This window comes from Euprymna scolopes, chromosome 11 (assembly GCF_053919585.1).
Source record: "Euprymna scolopes isolate OS-2025 chromosome 11, ASM5391958v1, whole genome shotgun sequence".
Taxonomy (NCBI): Eukaryota; Metazoa; Mollusca; class Cephalopoda; order Sepiida; family Sepiolidae; genus Euprymna; species Euprymna scolopes.
In genome coordinates, this window is record NC_136492.1 from 20,139,702 (window position 1) to 20,161,696 (window position 21,995).

Below are 21,995 nucleotides of genomic sequence, written 5' to 3' on the forward strand. Positions count from 1 at the left end.
TTCGTTATTTAAACGTTTTGGGTTCGAATCGTGGTGTAAGATGTCTTTTTTTTTTTTTCGATTTTTTAAATTTAAATATTGAACCAGTGTTATTTAAGCCATTTTTCACGTAACGTTCGTTTTTCTGTTTTTTTTTTTTTTACTTTGCTTATCCGCCCCCGACCACGTACCCAAGAACACCTGGGTACCCACCGATGTTTTAAATTTTAATATCGAAACAGGCTTATTTAAGTCATTTTTCACATGTTCGTTTTTCTTTTTTGTTTTTTGTTTTTTCGATTTTTACATTTAACATTGTTCGTTTGCCTTACGTTAGTTTTTTTTGTGTTTTTTTTTTCGATGTTTTGATTACCCCCCCCCTGCTTAAGTTTAAACGTTGTTTTCTTTTTTTACTTCGCTTATAACAAACATTGACCTCATTTGCTGAATAGCTATTGCTTACGTCGTCATCGTCGTAACGTTCTACGACTTCCGTGCGTGCACCTGTCAATTTGGTTCTTACTTAAATAAATTCAAACATCTTTCAGTAACTCATTCTGGCTGGCCGAACGGTTCATGTTTTTTCACATTTTATTTTCAAACTTCGCCTCAGGGCTTTGGGTTCGCCCCCCCCCCTCCCCCCGGTTTCTTTTTTATTTAACAGCACACACACCTCCAAACACCCGGGCAACGCCACGTACCCCCGCTAGTCTATAAATATAAAAGCGAAAATGTGTGTATGTATGTGTGTTTGTATGTCTCGCAAAAACTTTCCACACGGGTCACGGATTTTCGCCAAATGGGTATCATTTTAAACTCCCAACCTTCGCCCGACAAATATTGAAAAATTGGCCAAAAACGTTAATTCCTTCCCCCTGAAATCAGTAATTTTCTACAGGGGGTGGGGTGGGGAGTCAGCAAAAACCGTCCTCTTATGACGACTTCGCTTCTACGCATGCGTCATACGAGGTCGTAACCTGATTTACTTTAAATATTTGAAAAAGCGACACAATTTTGGCAATGTCGTCTTAGCTAAGTTGCTTAGAGCGCGGCTTCATTATCTAAAGGTTTTGGGTTCGAATCGTGGTATGAGATATCTTCTTTTTTTTTTTTTTTTTGCGATTTTTTTAATTTTGATATTGAAGCAGGGTTATTTAAGCCATTTTTCACATGGTTTTCAGATTTTTTTAACGTTCGTTTTCATGTTTTTTTTTTTACTTCACTTATTCTTAGGTTTTCATTAACACCCGCCACACCTCCAACCCCACACACCCAAAAACACCCGGGCAACGCTGGGTAACCCCCGCTAGTATATATAGATGAGGATAATGGTCCACAATAAATAAATGAATAAATAATACAAATTACTCATCTCAAAAAAGAATTCCAATAATTAAATAATATACCATTCAGTACGGATCCGACAATCTAAGATCAGACAGCAAATAAACATGGATTTATAAGACCAAAAATTCCAACCTTGATCGCCTTTTGGGGCCCATGGCGCAGTGGATAGAGACTGAAGATAGTGGTTTCAATCCTACCCAAAGTTGGCCAAAACGTGGTGAGAGAACAACTATGGAAGGCAGTAATTACTGAGGATACAGTTAGGAGATTCGGCATTCCTCTCCCATCGTGGTTAACCACCAGAGGAATAGTTGGCTGAAATGTGAAACAACAACTACAAGATGAGGATAATAGTCCGCAAATAAATAAATAAATAAAATAAAATATGCATCAAGTGCGCTTGAAAACCTAATATAAGGAAAATAAAAAAAATATTGTTTGAAATTTATAATTTAAACATGTTTCGGAGCCAAGCTCCATCCTCAGTATATTATTTTTTAAATTTTTTTTCTCTCCTTGTTTCTTGCCATGTTGTAAAGTTGGACAAAGAAATGTCTGTTTGTAAAGAGTTGAGCATTGTATCTCAGCGGTTGTATTTTGAAACGTTTACACTGTGTGTTGGCAACACGAGATTAACATTAACATCTTCTGCTTCATAATATCTATTAAATGTATGCAAATATCATTAAATGAAATTTACAAAAAATATCAAAACAAACGCAATAATCTGCTAATGTCTATGAATTATCAAGAACAAGTGTCAGAAGAAACAAAAAAAAAAGCCAAAATGCTTAAATACTTAAAGATATCTATACTACATTGCATAGAGATGATAAGATAGGAATAAAACGATTAGAAGAAACGACCTCTTCTGTGGAATCGGTAAAGAAGGAAGACGAAGCAACTGATTCCATCAAATCTGTTTCTGGGTGAACAGTGGGAGAGGAGAGGGGCATAATGGGTGGGACGGAGAGAGATAAAGGGAGGAGAGGGGGAGGATAATTGGGTTAGAGTTTAAGAAACAAAAAACAAGCACATTAACTTGGTAAACGAACACCGTTTTTATTTAAAAATAACGTTTCTTTTTCTTTCTATCCAAATATTATGTTTTTATTATGGAACCATTAGTTTGAAATCTGTTTTAAAAGATTCTTTCTTTTATCGCCGAAGCTATTTACAAACAGACTTTTCTTTCTCCAACTTCACAACATAGCAAGAAAGAAGAAAAAAAAAAGAAGATGGAGTTGGCAACACGAGATTAACATTAAGGGTGTGAGTTCCATTATATAAACGTTGATCTAATTTTAATAAAATAAAATATGCATTCAAAATACAACAACGCGCAGCTATTTACAGACTTTTCTTTCTCCAACTTTACAGCATGGCAAGAAAGAAGAGAAAAAAAGAAAAAGAAAGAAAAAAAGAAACAATATACTGAGGATGGAGTTTGGTTCCAAAATACATTTAAATTATAAATTTCAAACAAGTAAAATATTTTTTTTTTTTCCTAATATTATGTTGTGATGTGGCTTTTAAGCACACTTGACGTGTATTTTATTTTATTCAAATTAAATAAACGTTTCTATCATGGAACTCACACCCTTAACGTTAAATGAATAGATAAATAATACAAATTACCTATTTCCAAAGAATTCCGATTAATTACTCATGCAACCAGATCAGGCTTTCGGAAAATTACCCCCTGATACAAATACCCCTACATTAACACATTTGTTTTTGTTTTTTCCTTTTTTAATTTTGCACAGCTAAAGCATATTCTGCAAAGCCCAAAACAAAAAACAGTCCCCCCCCTCACCCCCACCTTTTTTTCTTTTCTCTTTTGTCATTCCACCCCTACTTCCCTGCTGGTTTCCTAACTTAAAAAATACCAACTAAAATAATAAAAACAACCAAACTAAAATCCACGAATAAATATTTAAAGAAACAAACAACTTGAGACGTAAAGTTTTTCTAATTGATCAGATTTCACTAAACCCCATTGGCAGGGCATCAGAATGTGCCAACTGCCCCCCTCCCTCCTACAGAGAGTAGAAGTCCCTCAATGGGGCTACCTGTTGGCCGTAGGTAGCAACCCGTGATACCATTTGGACGAGATCCTGGTGGTTGAGACTTGGAGGTCAGGTTTTAGCACTCCCACTTCCCAACACACCATTTTGGCCCTTACTAGGCTAGACGGGCGGTCGGAAGGGCCCGATCCGATCAATCGGCTGGTCACGGCAAGCCCCACCATATATTGCCCACCCCATAAACCTACCATTAACACAACATACCTATCCCTTCTCCACAAATAACATCTACTTCCTAATATATGGTGGAAAGCGGTGGCAGAGGGTCAATCGACTAAGTGAAAATATCTATGACATGGCTGCAAACCCTTTAAATTACTACATATCCCATAGTAACATCAAAGGAAGATATCACTAAAAATCGAGTATATCATCCTTGTATCCTTGTTGAGCCTGGGCTCCGAGGTGGGTGGGGAGGAAGGATGAGGAAAAAAACAATCTTATTTGATTATGGCTTTTATTTCCCCCAAAGCCCCTCAAAAAAAAGAAGCTTAGAAGCTTTTCAGATGTTACAGAGGACGAACAGAAATGCTCAATCAAAGAAAACTCAATATTTTTAGTAATGGAAACACTTGAAAAAAATGAAATAAATAAAATTTCACCTTTCACAATGGAAAAAAATTTTTCTCAAAAAATAAAACCCAAAATGATAAAACGACTGCAAAACAATACTATACTTATTGAATTGAAACAAAAAAACACAAGCTAAAGAAATTCTCAAATGGCAAACCTTAAACAATATCAAAATTAAAACTTATTCCCACCCATACCTAAACTCCTCAAAAGGAGTCATTAGATACAGTGAACTAGCAAATTTTATCTAATCTATCATCCCAAAGTGTTACAGAAGTAAAAAGAATAAGAATAAAACGAAATGGAGAAACCATATTGACAAATACATATATATTCTCCTTTGACTCCACAAATCCTTACTTAGTGACATGCAATATGGTTTCCGCTCTGCTAGATCTACAGCAGATGTGCTAACGGTTATATCTCATAGGATTAATGAATCTCTCGACAAAGGCTTCCTTTCTAGGGCAATTGTTCTTGACATAACAAAGGCCTTTGACAAGCTATGGCATAAGGGCCTACTTCACAAGATTTCCAGCTACGGTATAACTGGAAATGTTTTCTCAATTATTAAATAATTTTTCTCCAATAGGCTCATAAGAGTAGTGGTTGATGGGTAAAAATCAGAGGCCCACAGTATTAATGCTGGAGTCCCTCAGGGTTCCATCCTGGGCACAACTCTCTTCCTGATCTACATCAATGATCTCCCCAAGACACATACTTAAATCATTTGTTGACATCTATGCTTATGACAAAACCATCTATGGCAATACATCAAAGGCCATAAATGACAAAGTTCTCTCTGATTCTCTCTCCTCTGATCTTGAGCATGTGGTAGAGTGAGGGAAGAGGTGGTTGGTTATTTTTAATGCATCTAAAACCCAAGCTCCTATCTTTATATCATCAACGCTCTGATCCACATCTGGCATCAATTGAAATGGATGGCTCTCATCTTGGGGAGGCTCCATGTTTTGACAAGCTTCTGGGTTTGACCTTTACTCCTGATCTGAAATGGAACACGTACATCAAGTCTGTTGATCAGGTCGCTGGGAAAATGGTAGGATCCTTCTACCACTCCAGAAGATATCTCACTACTGATGCAATCCTCTTTCTGTATAAAAGCCATGTCTTTGTTTTATCATTATTTCCATGGCAAGTGCTTGTCTGAGCTCCAATCTCTGGTCCCTCCTCGCCAATCTTTCACAAAAAACACCCGTTTAGCTGAAACCACTGTCAGTAATTTTCCCCACTCTTTATCTGTGCCTAAATCAAAATGTAGAGTCCATGAACAAAGCTTTCTTAGAAGTGCACGCCTGTGGAACTCTCTTCCGTTTGTCTGTTTCCCACCTGACTACAACTTGGATGTCTTCAAGTCCAACGTAAACAAATTTCTGATTAATCGCCCCCTTAAGTAAGACACTTTATCAAAACTCCAATACTAATGATTACTACAATACTATCCCATTGATTACTGTACACGCAATAACCCTTATCCCCGAGTGGCTTCCGGGCCTTGATAAGTGGTGTCCTCCATGTAAAAAAAAAAAAAAAAATCCCCCAAATGAGATTAAAATTGAATACCTAAAAGTAAACGTTGAGAAATACATTCCAAACAATTTGGACATCACTAATCCAAATGGACGAAATCATCAATCTGTGTAAGCTGTGGTGAAAACTCAAAACATAGTGACTGCAAAAAAGACCCCAAATGCATAAACTGTAGTGTAAACCATTCAGCTTACTTCAAAGGATACAAAACATGGCTAAAAGAAAAAGAAATAACAACAATAGAGTACCCCAAAAAATATAAGAACTATCTCAATTGGTAAAAGAGATGAAGACCTAATAAAAGAAATCAAAGCACTAATCATCAACACTGGAAATAATCAACCTACAAAAGAGAGTACAACAACAAAAAAAACAAAACAGAACCAAAAAACCCAAATTACATCAAACAAAGAAAAAGAAAAAACTCATCAAATGAAAACAACTCTTATAAACAAACCAAATAAAACAACACCATCATCATCACCCAATAAAACGAAAGCTAAAGAAAAATCAAATGACAAACCATGATCTAGATCCCAATTAACCTGAAGAGGAGGAAACAAAATAGGAACACTGGAAATGGAGGTAGAAGACAAAACACACCCAAACAAATAAAATGGCAGAACACAATATAAAAACTCAAACTATCATTCAATGGAATTGCCGAGGTATTAATCCTAATTGTAACAAACTCCTTATGCTCATTTCACTATACAACCCAGCAGTCATCTGTCTACAAGAGGCATTTTTACAACATTAAAACAAAAAACTACGAAGAATATCATTATATCCATGATACAGGCTTACGAATGAATGGAGACACATCAATTCTAGTAAGAAATGACATTTTAAAGAGCAAACTTACTGTCCAAACCAATCTTCAGGTAGTCGCAGCTCAGGTCCCACTCCAAAAAAACTCTGACAATCTGTTCTCCTATAAAATAATTGGATACAACATCGAACACTATTTCCTAAATAACTGGATTCGGTATTAAATAACCCAAAATATGTTGATATGCCGTAAAACAAACCAACCAACCAATTAATTAAATAAGAATAAGGGTGTATTATTTGGACTTCTGTTTTTACAATGTGGATTAAATAAAGGGTTTCATTCCGATAGAGCAGAGAAAAACTAGCAACTTTTCTTCTGCGGGAAAGAGATAGTAGGACAGAGCTAAAGACATTATCTACTAGATTTTAAAGTTGATCTTGTACTCTGTCCGAGCAGCACCTTTCCCAATGGGGTAGGAATAGATCCTCTTTAGACGAGTGCAGACAAGACATGGCATATTTATATTTCTACATAGTCACCACCATTCTTAATGCATTTTAGCCACTCTTTTGATGCCTTGGTCATAAAATCAGGAGTAGGCTTTATCATTCACATCTTTGCTGCCACTTTGATATCAATGAATCCATCTATTATTATCATTTAATGCCGAATCCAGTTATTTTGGAAATAGTATTCATGCTGCATCCAGTTATTTTGTAGGTTTTTATTCTTCAAGCTTTTTGTATCTTCAATCGCTAATTTATAGTGTTTGGTTTGGCTGTTTTATAGTGGATTTTATTGGGTTTTTTTTTTTCCTTTCCCTGCAAAACGTGAATAAGTGAGAGGGAAAAGTATTAATGTTTGGTATATTTTATGTTAGGAAACCAGTCAGGAAGTGGGGGGGGGAATAGAAAGAGAAAGGAAAAATAGGAAGAAGGAAAAGCTGGGGGGGGGGTTGTTTTTGGTTTTGCAGAACATAACTAAGCTTTGCAATAGGAAGTAGAAAAACAAAAAGCATCAATGTTAGGTGCATTTCGTTTCAGGAAGCCAATATCTTCAGACAGCCTGATCTGGTAGTTTATAAGATTGAGAAGCATAGAGTCAGTGTGTAATATAGAGAGGTTTGAAACATCCGTAGATATATTTGGGTTTGTGTGCGTATACATAATTATATATATTTATATATTGATCGTCTAATGGTTATATCAATGTGTGTATACCATTTAAAGAACTGTTAACAAGACATATACAGATTGTAAAACATTGAAGGGGACAATACCTTCCTGCTCCATTCAGCCAGTTCTTGGTCCACCTGTTTGGACCATCAGACTTGAAATAAAGGTCTTCAACTTCTCCGAAGAAAAAAAAAAAACAACATGCAAATCATCGATAAAATAATATTTACATTTCTTTATTCCAGAAGTCCCTTTCTTCTCAAAGTTGAAAGCACTGTTCTTATTCACATTTCTAGTCTGTTGGATTCGACTCGTGTCCTGATCATTCGGAGAACCCAACTTCTCTTGTTAGTTCCAAAACGTCAGCTCTTCTTACTTACTCAATCCCTACATTACATTCTAAGATCCACGTCATCTTAAGTGACCTCTGCATCAGACTCTAGAGGTCAGACCTATTCTTAAATTATTGTCATAAATTTAATCGTTCTAAAACCTGTTTTCTTTATATTATTTCTCTAAATATTATCTTTCTAGTTTATATAGGTCCTGGATATGACCTTAATCTATATCCGATGGTGAGGCTCCAGCTTACGGGCTTTGGGGAGTGTGGAGCCACCCTTTAATTGCCATTGCTCCCAGGTCCACTCTGATCCGGAGTGGTAGTACCTGTTAGGGTCCCAACTATGGGTTGAATAGAAACCGACTTGAAAAAAATAAATATATTCTATTAAAAAAATTTTTTCTTTAAAATCACTGGATTCGGCATTAAATAACCTGAAAAAGGTTGATATGCCGTAAAACAAAAGCAACCAATCTAGTTTATATATATATATATATATATATATATATATATATATAAAAACATTTATTTCAACTAGAACTTAATTTCAAACAACCAATGTATCCAAGGCTAGCAAGGTTATCTGGCATCATCCAGCATTGCTTATGCCACAATTAGAAGAAAATTAAAAAAAAGTGGAAGATCTACAAAGATGATTATAGGGTGTCAGGATGCAGTGTTTTTGGAGAGAGGGATGGGAAGAGCTTGCTCAAAGGCATTTGAATCGGTTCAGAGTTGTGTGCAGGATCATTATTTATCAGGATGTTGCATAACAAGTTAAAATTTAGCTTGAAGTGCCAAATCCAACAGCTAACCTGCGAAGCATCACCTGCTAATCAGACACAACTTGATGTATATGGGATATCATATCTGCACTTAAGCAATAAAATACTTTTAAAGTTATTATTATGTGTATTCATTTTTTATTTTTTTGCGGACTGTTATATTCCTCTTCATAGTTGTTGTTATTTCACCACGTTTCAGCCAACTATTCCTATGGCCTTCTTCAGATGATTAACTGCGACAGGATAGAAATGCTGAGCCTTGTAACTGTGTTCAGTAATTATTGCCTTCCAGAGTTGTTGTCTTACCTTGTTTTGGTCAACTAATCCTGGATAGGATCAAAACTACTATCTTCAGACAATGCTCACCTGAAACTGTACAAAACTCAACACCTCTATCCACTAGTCTTTACAGTTCCAGGTGATCATTGTTCGAAGATAGCGGTTTCAATCCTGCTCAAAAGCAAGCCAGAGGATTAGTTGGCCAAAATGTGGTGAGACAACAATTATGGAAGGCAGTAATGACTGAGGATACAGTTTAGAGAGTCAGCATTCCTCTCCCGTTACAGTTTACCTCCTGACCAGTGGCGGCTTGTGCATGGAGCTGTGGGACTGCAGCACCCCCCAAGTTATTTCTACACAATATTAATGATAAAATTAAAAATAATACGTCTGTTTATTATTTTTATTATTATTATTATTATTTTATTTTTTCTATGTGTACATTATAAAATCATTAACTTGATGTCGGTATCTCCAAATGCATATAATAACAAAAATAAAACTTGCTTGGAGCTGTGAAATTCACAGTTACATTTTCTTAATGAAATTCTCTTGTACGCATGCGTGGATTAGACGCTTTAGACAACCGATGAAAGCCTCTTGAGGAACTGTCGCTTGGCGCAATTCCGTGTCGTGAAATTCGTTGTTTGCTTAGAGTGTGCGCCTGTATAGATATGATAACATTGTTATTGAAAAAAAAAAAGGAGGTTTACTTATATTTTTTTAATTTATTATAAAAATCTGCACATAATGTGTTCTTGTACATAAAATATAGTGCTATTTTTTTTTAAATATGCACACTTTTAGCGTTGCGATTTAAGTCGGTAGCAGATGGAAATATATAATATGCAGAAACTGTTTATTTTTATTTATTAAAAGTATTCGGGAATTTAGCAGTGAAGCTAACACGCGGCCAAGGGTAAAAACCAAATATACAATAAATAAATCTTACCATAAAAATAAAGTTACTTTTCCATCAACCTGCCTTTTTGTTTGTTTCTTTAAAGTAGTTTTAAATGCTATTTATTTTGCAACAACTAAACTTTATAAAAAAAACTGTTTACATTTTTTCCTAGAAGCAAAAAAGTGAAGAAACAGTTTATGTTGAAAATACATTTTAGTTAGAAATCTTTTTAACGTGTATGTTTTAGATATAAAAAATTAGCATTTATTTGCCTCCGACAAGGACAATGTTAGAAGTTTTACACTTTGAAAAATAGATTTTTTACACAAGATTTTTTAATTAAAATGTGTTTGTAAGTAAAAAAAACACACAGTTTTTTATAATTATGCATTTTTAAACTTTACATTGAATTTTTTAGTAGATAGGTCAGATAATACGCATTAAAAAAAGTAATTAGAAATCCTTCTGGACTGAGACAATTTTAATTTTTTGTTTTTTGGGGAAGAAAGCTACATTAAAACTCGATGTTTTATAATGCTTATATATGACATCCTATTTTCTTATAATAAATCTCCACTTTATGGCGATCTTTACCGGCATGGGAAGGTCAGTAAATAGCCAAGTTTGTCCTTTTTATATAAAAAGCAAGTTGTTAAAAGATTTGTAAATAAAATTTTGTATCTTTAAATATTTTTGTTTGTTTGCTCACTATATAAAAATGTAAACTTTTTTATTTTGCATTTTATTTACAAATACGTTTTGTTATAAATACATCTTTAAAAATAAATTTTGTAAATAAAACTGTTATTAAATAAAACGCTATTTTCAAATAGTAAACTCCTAAATTAACCCTCGTAGGGAGGCAGGTAAATTTCAAAGTTTTTCTTTTTTGTTTTTATAAAAAATAAGTTATTTTTAAAAATGTTTTTCGTTTGTTTGCAAAAAAAAAAAAAAAAACGCAAACTTTTATTGAATCTGAAAAGTTTAAAAAGAATAAATATATATATTATTTTTATTCTGTAAAGTGTACATAATATAAAAAAAATCTTTTTAATAAAAAATTTTTTGCGTATTATCCATTTCTGATTGATTATTTGTCTTTGTTATATAATTGAATATTTATTTGAATGTTTGTTTATTATTTGATTAAATATTTATTTATATATTCGAATTCCTTTACACGATATTAAAAAAATACATAAAATTTTTTAAGCAGCACCCCCACTAATCTCAGGCACGAGCCGCCACTGCTCCTGATGATGGCCAGACAGAGGAATAGTTGGCTGAAATGTCATAAAACAACAACTATAAAAAAAAGAAAACAGTCTGAAATTAATTAAATAAATAAATATACAAGATTACTCCAAAAGAATTCCAATAATTAAATAATAAATAATCAAGTCCTACCCAATTTGCACCACTACTCATCATTAGTGTTGAGTCACTGACCTGGCAGTCATTAACTCTTATTCTTTAGTGGCCTTGATATGTGATGACTTCTTTGCAAAAAAAAAAAAAATAGTTTCGAGGCGTCAAAGAATTATGTGTATTTTTATGCTCTTATTTTCCAGAGAAATCAAAGAACCCAGCCAAAATGCACAATCCATTCACAAAATTATTACAGAGAGAATTTATTGCCAATATAATCATCCTTTCCTTTCATCTTTATCACAAAAAATACATGTCTGCAAAAGTAGAACTCAAGTAAGTTGATAAATCTTCTTTAAATCAGTCTATTTTATATTCCTCTTAGTCTGTCTGTCTGTTTGTCTATCCATTTCACTTTTTCTTGGAAACTACTGGCACGATCTGGCTGAAATTTTGTATGGACCTTTGTTATGATAAAGTGCAGCAAACTAAGTATTATGGAATCCATTGAATGCACAGTTAAGGATTAATAAGGATTAGTATTTAATGCAATCACCACAATAGCACTGTACCCTCTATCTCCGAATGATGTTACCAGATTTGTCTGCTCTGGGTCTCGTTTGGTCGCTGGGACTGGGCTATTTCTTCAACAAGAGTTCTAGTTGATAAGAGGATCTGGTCGGACAAGCTACCACTTTCCCCACGTCATCTCATTTGTCATAACAACAGCCTTGAATGTTCTCCTTGAGCTTAGGGAATAACTAAAAGTCACAGGGAGCAAGATCTGGACTAAAGGGAGGGTGAGGAACTGTCTTGATGTCCATCTTGGTCAAATAGTTTGTGACAAGGATGGAGTTGTAGACATGCATTTTCCTGGTGGAAATGCCACTGACCCGATTTGAAGAGTACTGGTCTCCAATGGAATCTTTCTGAACTCCCTAAAAATCTGAACATAGTATTATTCCTTGTTGACTGTCTGTCGAGTGAGAACCCAATACATGTAGATGATGCCATGCTGTCAAAAAAACAAAAAGAAGGATCATCATAAGTTTCTGGGTGGATTTTCTCTGTCCGGCCTTCTTGGGTCTTGAAGAGAGAGAGCATGCTTCCACTGGGAACTCTGTCTCTTGGTCTCTGGGTCATAGCAGTAGATCCAGCTTTCATCACAGGTCACCAGAGCATAAAGAACTGCAGGATCTGAATTGATCAGCTCGAACATCTCCCTATTGTCATGACGTCTTTCTTTCTGATCTTTGAGCATCCTTGGGACAAACTTTATGCAAATCTTCTGCATCTTCAATTCCTCACAAATAATTGTATGTACAGTTCCCACACTGATATCAAACTGTGCTCTTATTGTCTCTATCGACACGCGACTGTCCTTATACATGAAATTCTTTATTTGGCCAATCAACTTTAGTGTTTTGACTTCCTTACTCCTCCCACACTCTCATTATCCATCACAGACTTCCTGCCTTCCCTGAATCTCTTATGCCACTCAAAAACTGATGCTTGGTTCATGCAAGATTCATCTCGTTAAATGAGTCCGGCGAGTGATGTTACCATGCTTACTTATTGCCAAACCTTTTTCCTCCTTACCATAATGTGTAAGTTTTATTTTGAATGCATAGACATTTGATTTCTAAAATATCACATGTACCCCATGCCCTATTTATCCACACATAGCCCTTAAGCCCCTGGAGGAGGGGCATAGGCCATCTACAACTTTTGTAGATGCTTTTGTAGTGAGTTCTTTTTTTGGGGGTGAGAGTGCTGGCCCCACGCCCAACCTTCCCAGAAGGTACATACAACCCCTAGCCTTCCCAAATGGTCGCCCATCTGGTACTGGCTAGGTTCAATGGTGCTTAACTTCAGTGATCTGGCGAGAACTGGTGTATCGATGTGATTGTGCCGTACATGTCCTATTTATAGGAAAGTGATTATTTTGCTTCCTAAATAAAATAATTGTTTTTCCCTTTTAGTTTGCATAGTCTAACCCATTTCTAATCATTACACAACCTTTCAACTCAATAGTAAAACATTTAAATACTCTAGGACTTAATAGGTTAAAGTAAAAAAAAATTATTGTAACTCATCGTCTATAATATATATATCTGACCTGTTTGTTTACATGTATGCATCACAAAAACGACAGACAGGTTGGATTTTCACAAGATCGGTATCATTTTGAAGCTCGACCCTTCGGACAACAAATATCGAAAAATTGGCCAAAAACATTAATTCCTTTACCTTCAACTGGGTATTTTTCTACAGGGAAGGGTCGCTTTTTTCATCAATATTTTCAAAAGTCATCGCCTCTTTTTGATTATCTAGCCTTAATTTAAACTTACGTCATTTCCGGTTTAGCGATGGGTGCAACAGCTAATGCGTCACATTTTTTTTTCACTTTCTTTTCCTCCTTCACAGTACGGGTTCAAGCATGCCTCTTTCTTTTTTGCGCTCGCAATTTTTCGTGTTTTTTTGGGGTTTTTTTTTTTAATCACTTGATCACTGTCACCTCCTATTATCATACACAATTAGGCAAAGGGCTTTTAATCAAAAGTAAAGAATTTGTTAGTCTTTAACTTGTTTATTTCTAATGTTAACTAACTTATCTATTTTTACCACTGAGGGGAATGAGTTAATCATTTATTGTATTTTTTTCCTTTCACAATAAATTATTCTGTAGTCATAATTTCGTGCTTTTTTTTTTTTTTAATTTAGCCAATCATTGAGTGTCTTTTCACAAAGGTTATTACAAGAATTATCTCCCTTCAATTTCAGGCAGCCACGCTGTATGCTTGATTGGTGTTTTTCTCATTTATTAAAAAACAATATCTTTCCATTTGCCTTCCAAGTAAAAGGTAAGACGTTATTGCTTGTATATGATTGCAGGACTAAGTTTGGTTTCAGCACACCCATTTTATAGAACGATGAAAGAACTTTTAAACTTATGCTGAAAAGATTTTTAAAAAATAAAATTGACCATCCTCTATTTCCTGTTAAGTTGAACGAGGAAATTTAAATATTCAATTTTGGATATTTATCCAAAACCTGACCCAAAGTTGTGTTGCGATTTCCCAGCAGTTTATGGTAAGTTGCCAACAAAAGTTAACATTAACACAACCAGATGATAAATTGAAAATGCTGAAAAAAAACTTCTGCACAAGAAGATAAGACTTACCGAAAGTTTAAATATGTAAAAGAAGTTTTTGTAATTTTTTCAAGAAAAGTATATTAAAATTTTTCTTTCAACAAATGTTTCAGAGAAATTTTTTTTTTTTTTTTTTTTTTTTGCATGAAACAATTATGATTGAAAATAATTTTTTTTTTTCAAGAAAAGTATTGGATTATTAATAAAGACATTGAACTGATTACTGATTGGCTGAATATTTTAGTTTTTTTCAAGCTGCTTTTTCGGCAGCTTATATAAATTGGTGGAATAACGACCTTGGGTCAGGTTCAATTTTGTTTAACATGACCCTATTTTAAATAAAAACATCCAATTTAATTCACTATTTTACAAATATATTTAGCTGAACACCAAAGTCAGAATCTACTAGTGCCTTGTCTGCACTATTCTCCTTTATGGCTGTGAGACTTAGCCTATGTGGGCAAGTGACCTACACTCGCTGCCTTCTCCACATCCTCCGTGTCCACTGTTTATTCCCAACAGTACAATTAACATTCGCTGCAGGATCCACTCCTTCCAAAAATCTCTCACTAGATGCCTTTGCTAGTTTGGCCACATCCAAATGATTTCATCGATCCAACTTCACCACCAGGCATGAAGAAATCTTGTGGTTGGCAACTCAAAAAATCTAGCTCAGGACAGTATAACATGTGTTCATGTCCACGCGTGTGTAACCAATGTTCGTTGCGGGACTGGTGTTGTAGAAAGAAAAGGAAATGTGTGTTCATCTCAAGTTCGGGTCACTATCGTTTGTTTGCGCCTGGGAAGATAAAGGAGTAACGTAGTGAAAATGAGAATGATAGTCCAGCGTGTAGACAAAGAATGGAGAGTTGACATCAGTTAGTAGTCAGCTCAGTAGACCAGTAGTAGATAGAGAGAAAAAAAGTGAGAATGTGTACATACGGTCTGTTAGCTCGTGCCCCATACATAGTCGCAGGGGGACGTGATACGAGCGTGCGCCTCCCTTTCGGGAGGCGGCTGGTTAGCCCAACCTCTCTGGTCGAGAGCTGGTCCTAAAAGAAAGAAGCCGGTTATTGCTCTTTGGTTTATACTTGTTTCCGGTGGTCTTTGCGCATGTGCGGAAGTGCCGTCGTCCATGTGTGCGTTCGTGTGCGCGTGTGTGAGTACATGTGTGTACGTTAGCGTGTGTGTGTATACACACATGAATGTGAGTGTATGCACGTGAACGTGAATATATGTACGTGCGTGGACGTGGGCGTGTATGTTTGTGTGTGCGTATGAATATGACAAGTAATATAGCTTGAAATGTGAACGCGTGTTTTTGTGTGAGACTTGAAAAAGGCTTGCACAACAGTGAAGCAAGATGCTGAACTAATTCTAGGCCCCTACCTTTATGGGGTCTGTAGTTGGAACTGCAAATAACTTGCACTCATAATGGAAGCAACCTTGAATTGTCGTGCCTGGTCAGCCAGACGTGGTGAACTTGTTCGAAAAAGCCAGCTCAACCGATCCAGGGTGATCATTGCGACCAAATCATGACATATATCTGGCAAGATGTCATTCATTCTACAAAATGTAGAACCAAACAAATTAAATTGTTACGATGTTGCGTGCAATTGTTTTATTTTTTTTTAAATCTCTTTTTCTTATTTACTCAATAGAAATTCTTACACTAGTCATTGTCAGTGATCACTCACTCACTGGCAATCACAAGTAGTATTCCCAGGAATCTTAGTAAAAATAAGTCTTTTCAGATTTCCAGCACTCTCCGTTTCAATAACTATTGAAAACCACTTTGTGTTATCACAACAGCCATTTATCATTGATTTATTCCTGATAACTGTTGGCTTTTTCTGGAATTTTGGTGACAATAAGCCTCCTCAAGGTTCTGGTACTTTTGTATTTTTGTTTTTAGCAATCCATTTTTTTTTTTTTTTTTTTTTTTTTGTATATTGTGTTTTCTTGAATACACACATGCTGGGATCAGAATAAGCAAAGGAAAAACAGTTATGATCAAGGCAATTATAAAAGAGATATATGAAACATGATACATAAAACTGACTGGGTAGAATCAAATATCGATTTAACAGACCCAATTCTATTTATTTATTTATTTAATTCTTTCTTTCGTTTTTTTAATGAAAATTGCTCCAGACAAGACATGAAGCTATTTGATGTAAGGCGTTAACAAGAACGAATGATTATTATTATAAAGACAGGAGATGCCTATTGACCTTTGGTTTGAAAAGATCAAGGCCATAGATAGGAGGAAAATGAGTTCAATGAGCTGAAAAAAAGGAAGCAGGGATAGATCAAACAATTCTGAAGAACTGAAAAAAAAAAAAAAAGGAGGGGGGGTCAACATCTTCTATTGAAAAAAAAAAAAAAAAAAAAAAAAGAAAAACATCTGCAGTGAAATATAAATTGACTTTATTCAAAAAGAATACTGAAACATAGTTGTGAGGTCAGAAGGCTTTTTGGGTGGGATGTAATTTATTCCCCTCCCTTGTCACCATAATTATGACGAGGGGAGAGAGAAAATGGCAATCTGTCAGAGGTTAGACTAAAACTGTTGTATGCCATACACATCCAGCTGAGGGCAGGAATCAGCAGGGTTCCACTTTGCATGTTAGTGGTGTTAATTGCCAACCGAACTACAATTCAACATATCACATGTAAATGAAAAAAGATCTCATGTAAATGCCACACATTTTAGAATATACTAGCACGGTACCCTATGTTACCCAGGAAGGGGAGAGAATAGTGTCTAAAGAACCCTAAGAGTAATAGTCAATTTTTTACTGGCAACATTAGGAGTTAATTAAAACTGAAAACTAAGTTTAATTATAGTCATTGTAAAAACGTTTTTGTTGAGCCATCCCCTTGAATAATCAAATTATACCTAATTTCCATTCTTAACACGGAGAAAGGAGGATTTTAGATTTACATAGCATGTTGAAAATCATTTTTGGTTTTAAAAAGATGTCTTGATATGATAATTTCCCCCGCATTGAACGTAATTTGAGTTGTCCCTCTTGTTTTATTTCATCAAATTTAATCATGGCCGATGAAAACACTACAACTCGCTAAGCCGTAAAATTTGATTTTCTTGAATAAAAAAAAAAAAATTTGATAAAATTACATGATTTTTGGAATGTTTCATCTTCATTCCGTGACTGGTGCATATATCAAACTTTTCTGTATTTTCTTTACTTTTAATTGCCGCCATAAGTGCCAATCTGAATAAGCAACCATTTTTTTTTTTTTGTTTTTTTTTTTGTTCATTTGGTAGTTGAAAAAAATTCTTATAAAATTTTAAATTTAAATTTAATTTTCACATTTTGTCAAATGTTGAATTCTTTATTAGAATTGTCCACTTGTGGAACACTGTTCTGCTGATCTGCTTTCCAGCTGACTACAACATGGTTGTCTTTAAGTCCAATGCAAACAAGTTTTTGTTGGGCCATCCTCTTAATTAATGAAATTATACCTGATTTCCACCACTTACAATTACTACACTGTGGGCCTTGAAAAGTGGTGACTCCCTTGTAAAAAAACAAACAAACAAAAGAAATGGTTGCTAAAGGATCAAAATTGAAACATTGGTACTTGTTATCCTGGTGACCACCATACACTCATTAACCCTTATCTTCAAGTGGCCTTTGGGCCTTGAAAAGTAGTTACTCCCTTGTAAAAAAAAAAAAAAATTATATGTTAATTAAAACTGAGAAATAAGTTGAATTATAGTCATTGTAAACAAGTTTTTCAATATTTTAAGTGAGTGAACTAATGTGGGTTTGATAGCAAGTGTTTATCAAATTCCTTATAACTGATGTCATTCACACTGATAACTTTTCAGGTTATTTCTATCATGAACTACGAAAAGCAATGAATGTTTTTGAGTATGTTGATAAAGTCTATCCACTCTACAGATCTCTTTGTGTACGTCGAAAGGTGAGTAAAAGCACTTCTATATTATACAAATGAAAAAAAAATATATTAAATTTCAAGTAAAACAAATGGTACCTCTGTAATCGTCATGTCGCAAATAGAAACATATCCAAAACTACAGATCTCTTTGTGTACGTCGAAAGGTGAGTAAAATTTAGCGCTTCTATATTATACAAATGAAAAAAAAAAAAATTAAATTTCAAGTAAAACAAATGGTAATTATCATGTCGCAAATAGTAACATATCCAAAAATTACAAAAAACAATAAGGTAGAAAAAATGTTTTCGATAAAGTTTATATGGGGAATAAATCTTGTCAAACATTTTGAGTTACGTTCATCACGTGACGTAAGCAACAGAACTTAATTATCTCGCCTGTCAACTTATCTTCTTTTTTTTTTTTTTTTAGTAATTTTATTTCATTTCACAAATTTCTTTTTTCATTAATAATTACTTTTTCCACCTTATCATTTTTTTGTAATTTTTGGATACGTTACTATTTCAGCCCAATCATGGAGTATTGTTGCTACATCTGGGGAGGTGCTGCTTTGAGCAGTCTTTCTTGAAAGTACATAATCAACTTTGAAATTTAGTGGAAGACGAATTTTGTCTGAGTAGCACTTTTTATAATTACCAAGTAGCCATGTTGCCTGGCATCAAAGGGGAGGTAATTCGAATCTGAAAACGTCCTCTGGTTGCAAGTCTGTAATTGTGTTGAGAAGGGGAGGAAATACAACTTTCTCAGCTAGAAATTTGGGTGCCTGTTTACATTGATGATCTTTTAAATTGACACATTTCAGGTGAAAACATTGTGTCATGCCAAAAATAGTGAAAATTTTTAAAAATTATGAAAAATGATCTAGTAAATGATGTGCCAGAAGTATTTTAAATAAAAAATCAGCAACAATTACATTTCTAGATAATGCATTTAAAGATGGTGAGGCCTTAATTTAAGTCAAAGGTTAGATTGGTTTCACACCTGTTCCATATTTAAACATATGATGAAACTCGATAATTCGCTAAATTCTATTTGTACTTGTAATTATTTTTCTACTGGATCATTGTTCGTAATTTTTGAATTGATACTAAGAGAGAAGGCAAACGCCTGGGAGGGTGGACTTCATAGAACAGCACGAAATCAGCATTACACTGCAATCAACAGGGAAAAGATCACAGGAATGGTCTAATTTCTGTTGATTTTGGAGCCAAGGGAAAAAAATCTCCCAGTTAAATGTCTTCACCTGAAATGCATTTTAAAGATCACCAATGCAAACAAGCTCTGAAATTCGTAATTAAATTAACTTGGAAAAAAAAATCTCCCTGAAATGCATTTTAAAGATCACCAATGCAAACAAGCTCTGAAATTCGTAATTAAATTAACTTGGAAAAAAAAATCTCCCAGTTAAATGTCTTCACCTGAAATGCATTTTAAAGATCACCAATGCAAACAAGCTCTGAAATTCGTAATTAAATTAACTCGGAAAAAAAAAAATCGGTTATCGTCTGATTCTTGTTTATATATATTCAAAGAAAGCCATATTAATATTATTAATGTGTTTGGATGAATTATGTCCCTTTGATTTTACGCATGCTTATTGCTAAGTGTGTTAAAATTAGAAATATTTTCAAATTTTCATCGTTACGGAATTCATGTTTCTTTTACGAAGAATCATTTAAGGATTTCACTTTCATTTTGACACAACTTTGTCAAAATTGGAAATATATTCAAATTTTCACCAGCTATGGGTAAACAGCTCCACTGCCTTATGGATGCCTTAGGAAAGATAAAAGCTAAGGGAGTAAACCCTGACAAAAAGTTCAGTTTGAAGTCCTGATAAGCAGATGATGAAGCACTGTAACAATTTTCTTGTAACTTCTGCAGTTGCGCTGGCTCCGACCATATTGGCTTGTCTTTTCATTGGACTTTGTCTGCAATGCCGAGAGGAAACCCTTTTAAATAGGTAAACGTAGGTCTCCTTATTACATATCTAGGCCTGTATCCGGAGAACCAATTCCATCTTCGAACTGTATAGCAGCAGAAGATGCTGCAGTGCACCAGACTAGATGCAGAATGCCATTGTCTTATTAGACAGAAGGTTGTCATCAATATGACCGTACCAACTAAGGGGGAGATAAGCATGATTATTTTGTAGAATTGTAGAAACAAAGTTTTTAACATTATTATTTAAATCTTTTGCATTAAACAAGATTCATTTCAATTTGTATGTATCAACTTTGGTCAGTTTTTTTTTCTTTTCCAAATTGTGTAAAATATTTAAAATATTTCTAATGGTTTCTTTTTACAGCATGCAGTTTCTGATCCATCTTTTCGAATGAGGGATTTTTTGTTTCTTCTGAAAGTGAGTTTCTTCTTTGTTGTCTTTTGCTCTGTTTTTTAACTTGAGATCGTCCAACCTATTACTTTAATAAACTTGTTTCAATAAACTTGTTGTGCCCATTAATAAAAACAGGCAAAAGTTAATATTATTAATGTGTTTTAATTAATTAATTTTGCTTGAGTAGCACTTTTTATAATTACCAAGTAGCCATGTTGCCTGGCATCAAAGGGGAGATAATTCGAATCTGAAAACATCCTCTGGTTGCAAGTCTATAATTGTGTTGAGAAGGGGAGGAAATACAACTTTCTCAGCTAGAAATTTGGGTGCCTGATTACATTGATGATCTTTTAAACTTATTCTGTTGACTTAAAATGAGTGCTTTATGTCAAATTGATGGTTTAAAATGGTTAAATTTGTTCTCATTTTGGCATTGAATACCAATCCCTATTAATTCCTAATTTTGCATCGAACGGATACCATAATATTAATACAATATTTTAGACAGATCAGCTTAGTAGTTTCTGTGAAAAAAATAGAACAGACAAACAAACTAAGAGAAATATAACATAGATTATAACTGCGGCTATTGTAACTTGTTTTTAGGACAGTCGGACAATGCTACCTATCTTTGAGGCACCTGACTAGAGAAGGCACAAGGAAAAGAATGCTACAGTGTCTTGGAAACTCTTTTTTTGTTGTTTTTGCCTTACTTAAAATGCTGTTGGAAAAAGTCTATAGAGTCATAATAAGTTAAAATAATTTGCTTGAAACATTGTTTAATATGTATATAAGAAGAGATTTAAGTTTATAGAAAGTAGAACAATGCAATGATGTAACTTTCATTCTCAACTGCTGCCAATCTAGGTAATACTATAATAGGTTTTAATAATGGTAAAATGAACAAAATAGTGAATAATAATAGGATTGAATCAGGGTAAAAAAATGTAACTGTAGAGTACCTAACGAATGTCCACTGGAAGGCAATTGCATAATTTCTGAAATTGTGTACAAATGTGAAGTTAAGGTGGATAATAGTAAGAGGATATACTTGGGGGAATGGAATATTTTTTTAAGGACAGATACAGAAACAATGTTGCGTCATTTAAAATTGGACCTGAGAATGAACCAAATAGGGATGTGGATAATGATAGAAATGAGAATAAAACAAAAATAATTATTAAAAATAAAAAGAGTAACACAATTGCATTAGGTGATTGGGTTAGGGAACTATGTAAAAATAAAGAGTTTGAATTAAAATGGCCAATAGTAGATAAGGCTAGAAAGTATAAACCAAATAAATTAAAAAGATGTAATCTGTGTTTACTTGAAGCATACCACATAGTGAATTCTAAAAAGAAAATTTTAAGCAAAAAGTTAGATGCTATACAAAGC

General features: G+C 34.2%; 1 protein-coding gene across 1 annotated transcript in view; it reads left to right on the forward strand.

Moving 5' to 3' along the window:
* LOC145287792 (radial spoke head 10 homolog B-like) overlaps positions 1-21,995 on the forward strand; it is a 77,242-nt gene that overhangs the window by 37,113 nt on the left and 18,134 nt on the right. The window contains exons 11-14 of the mRNA XM_080135624.1: positions 11,364-11,496; positions 13,945-14,024; positions 18,174-18,268; positions 20,571-20,624. Coding sequence (XP_079991750.1) covers positions 11,364-11,496; positions 13,945-14,024; positions 18,174-18,268; positions 20,571-20,624 — 362 coding nt within the window. The remainder of the gene's footprint in view (positions 1-11,363; positions 11,497-13,944; positions 14,025-18,173; positions 18,269-20,570; positions 20,625-21,995) is intronic.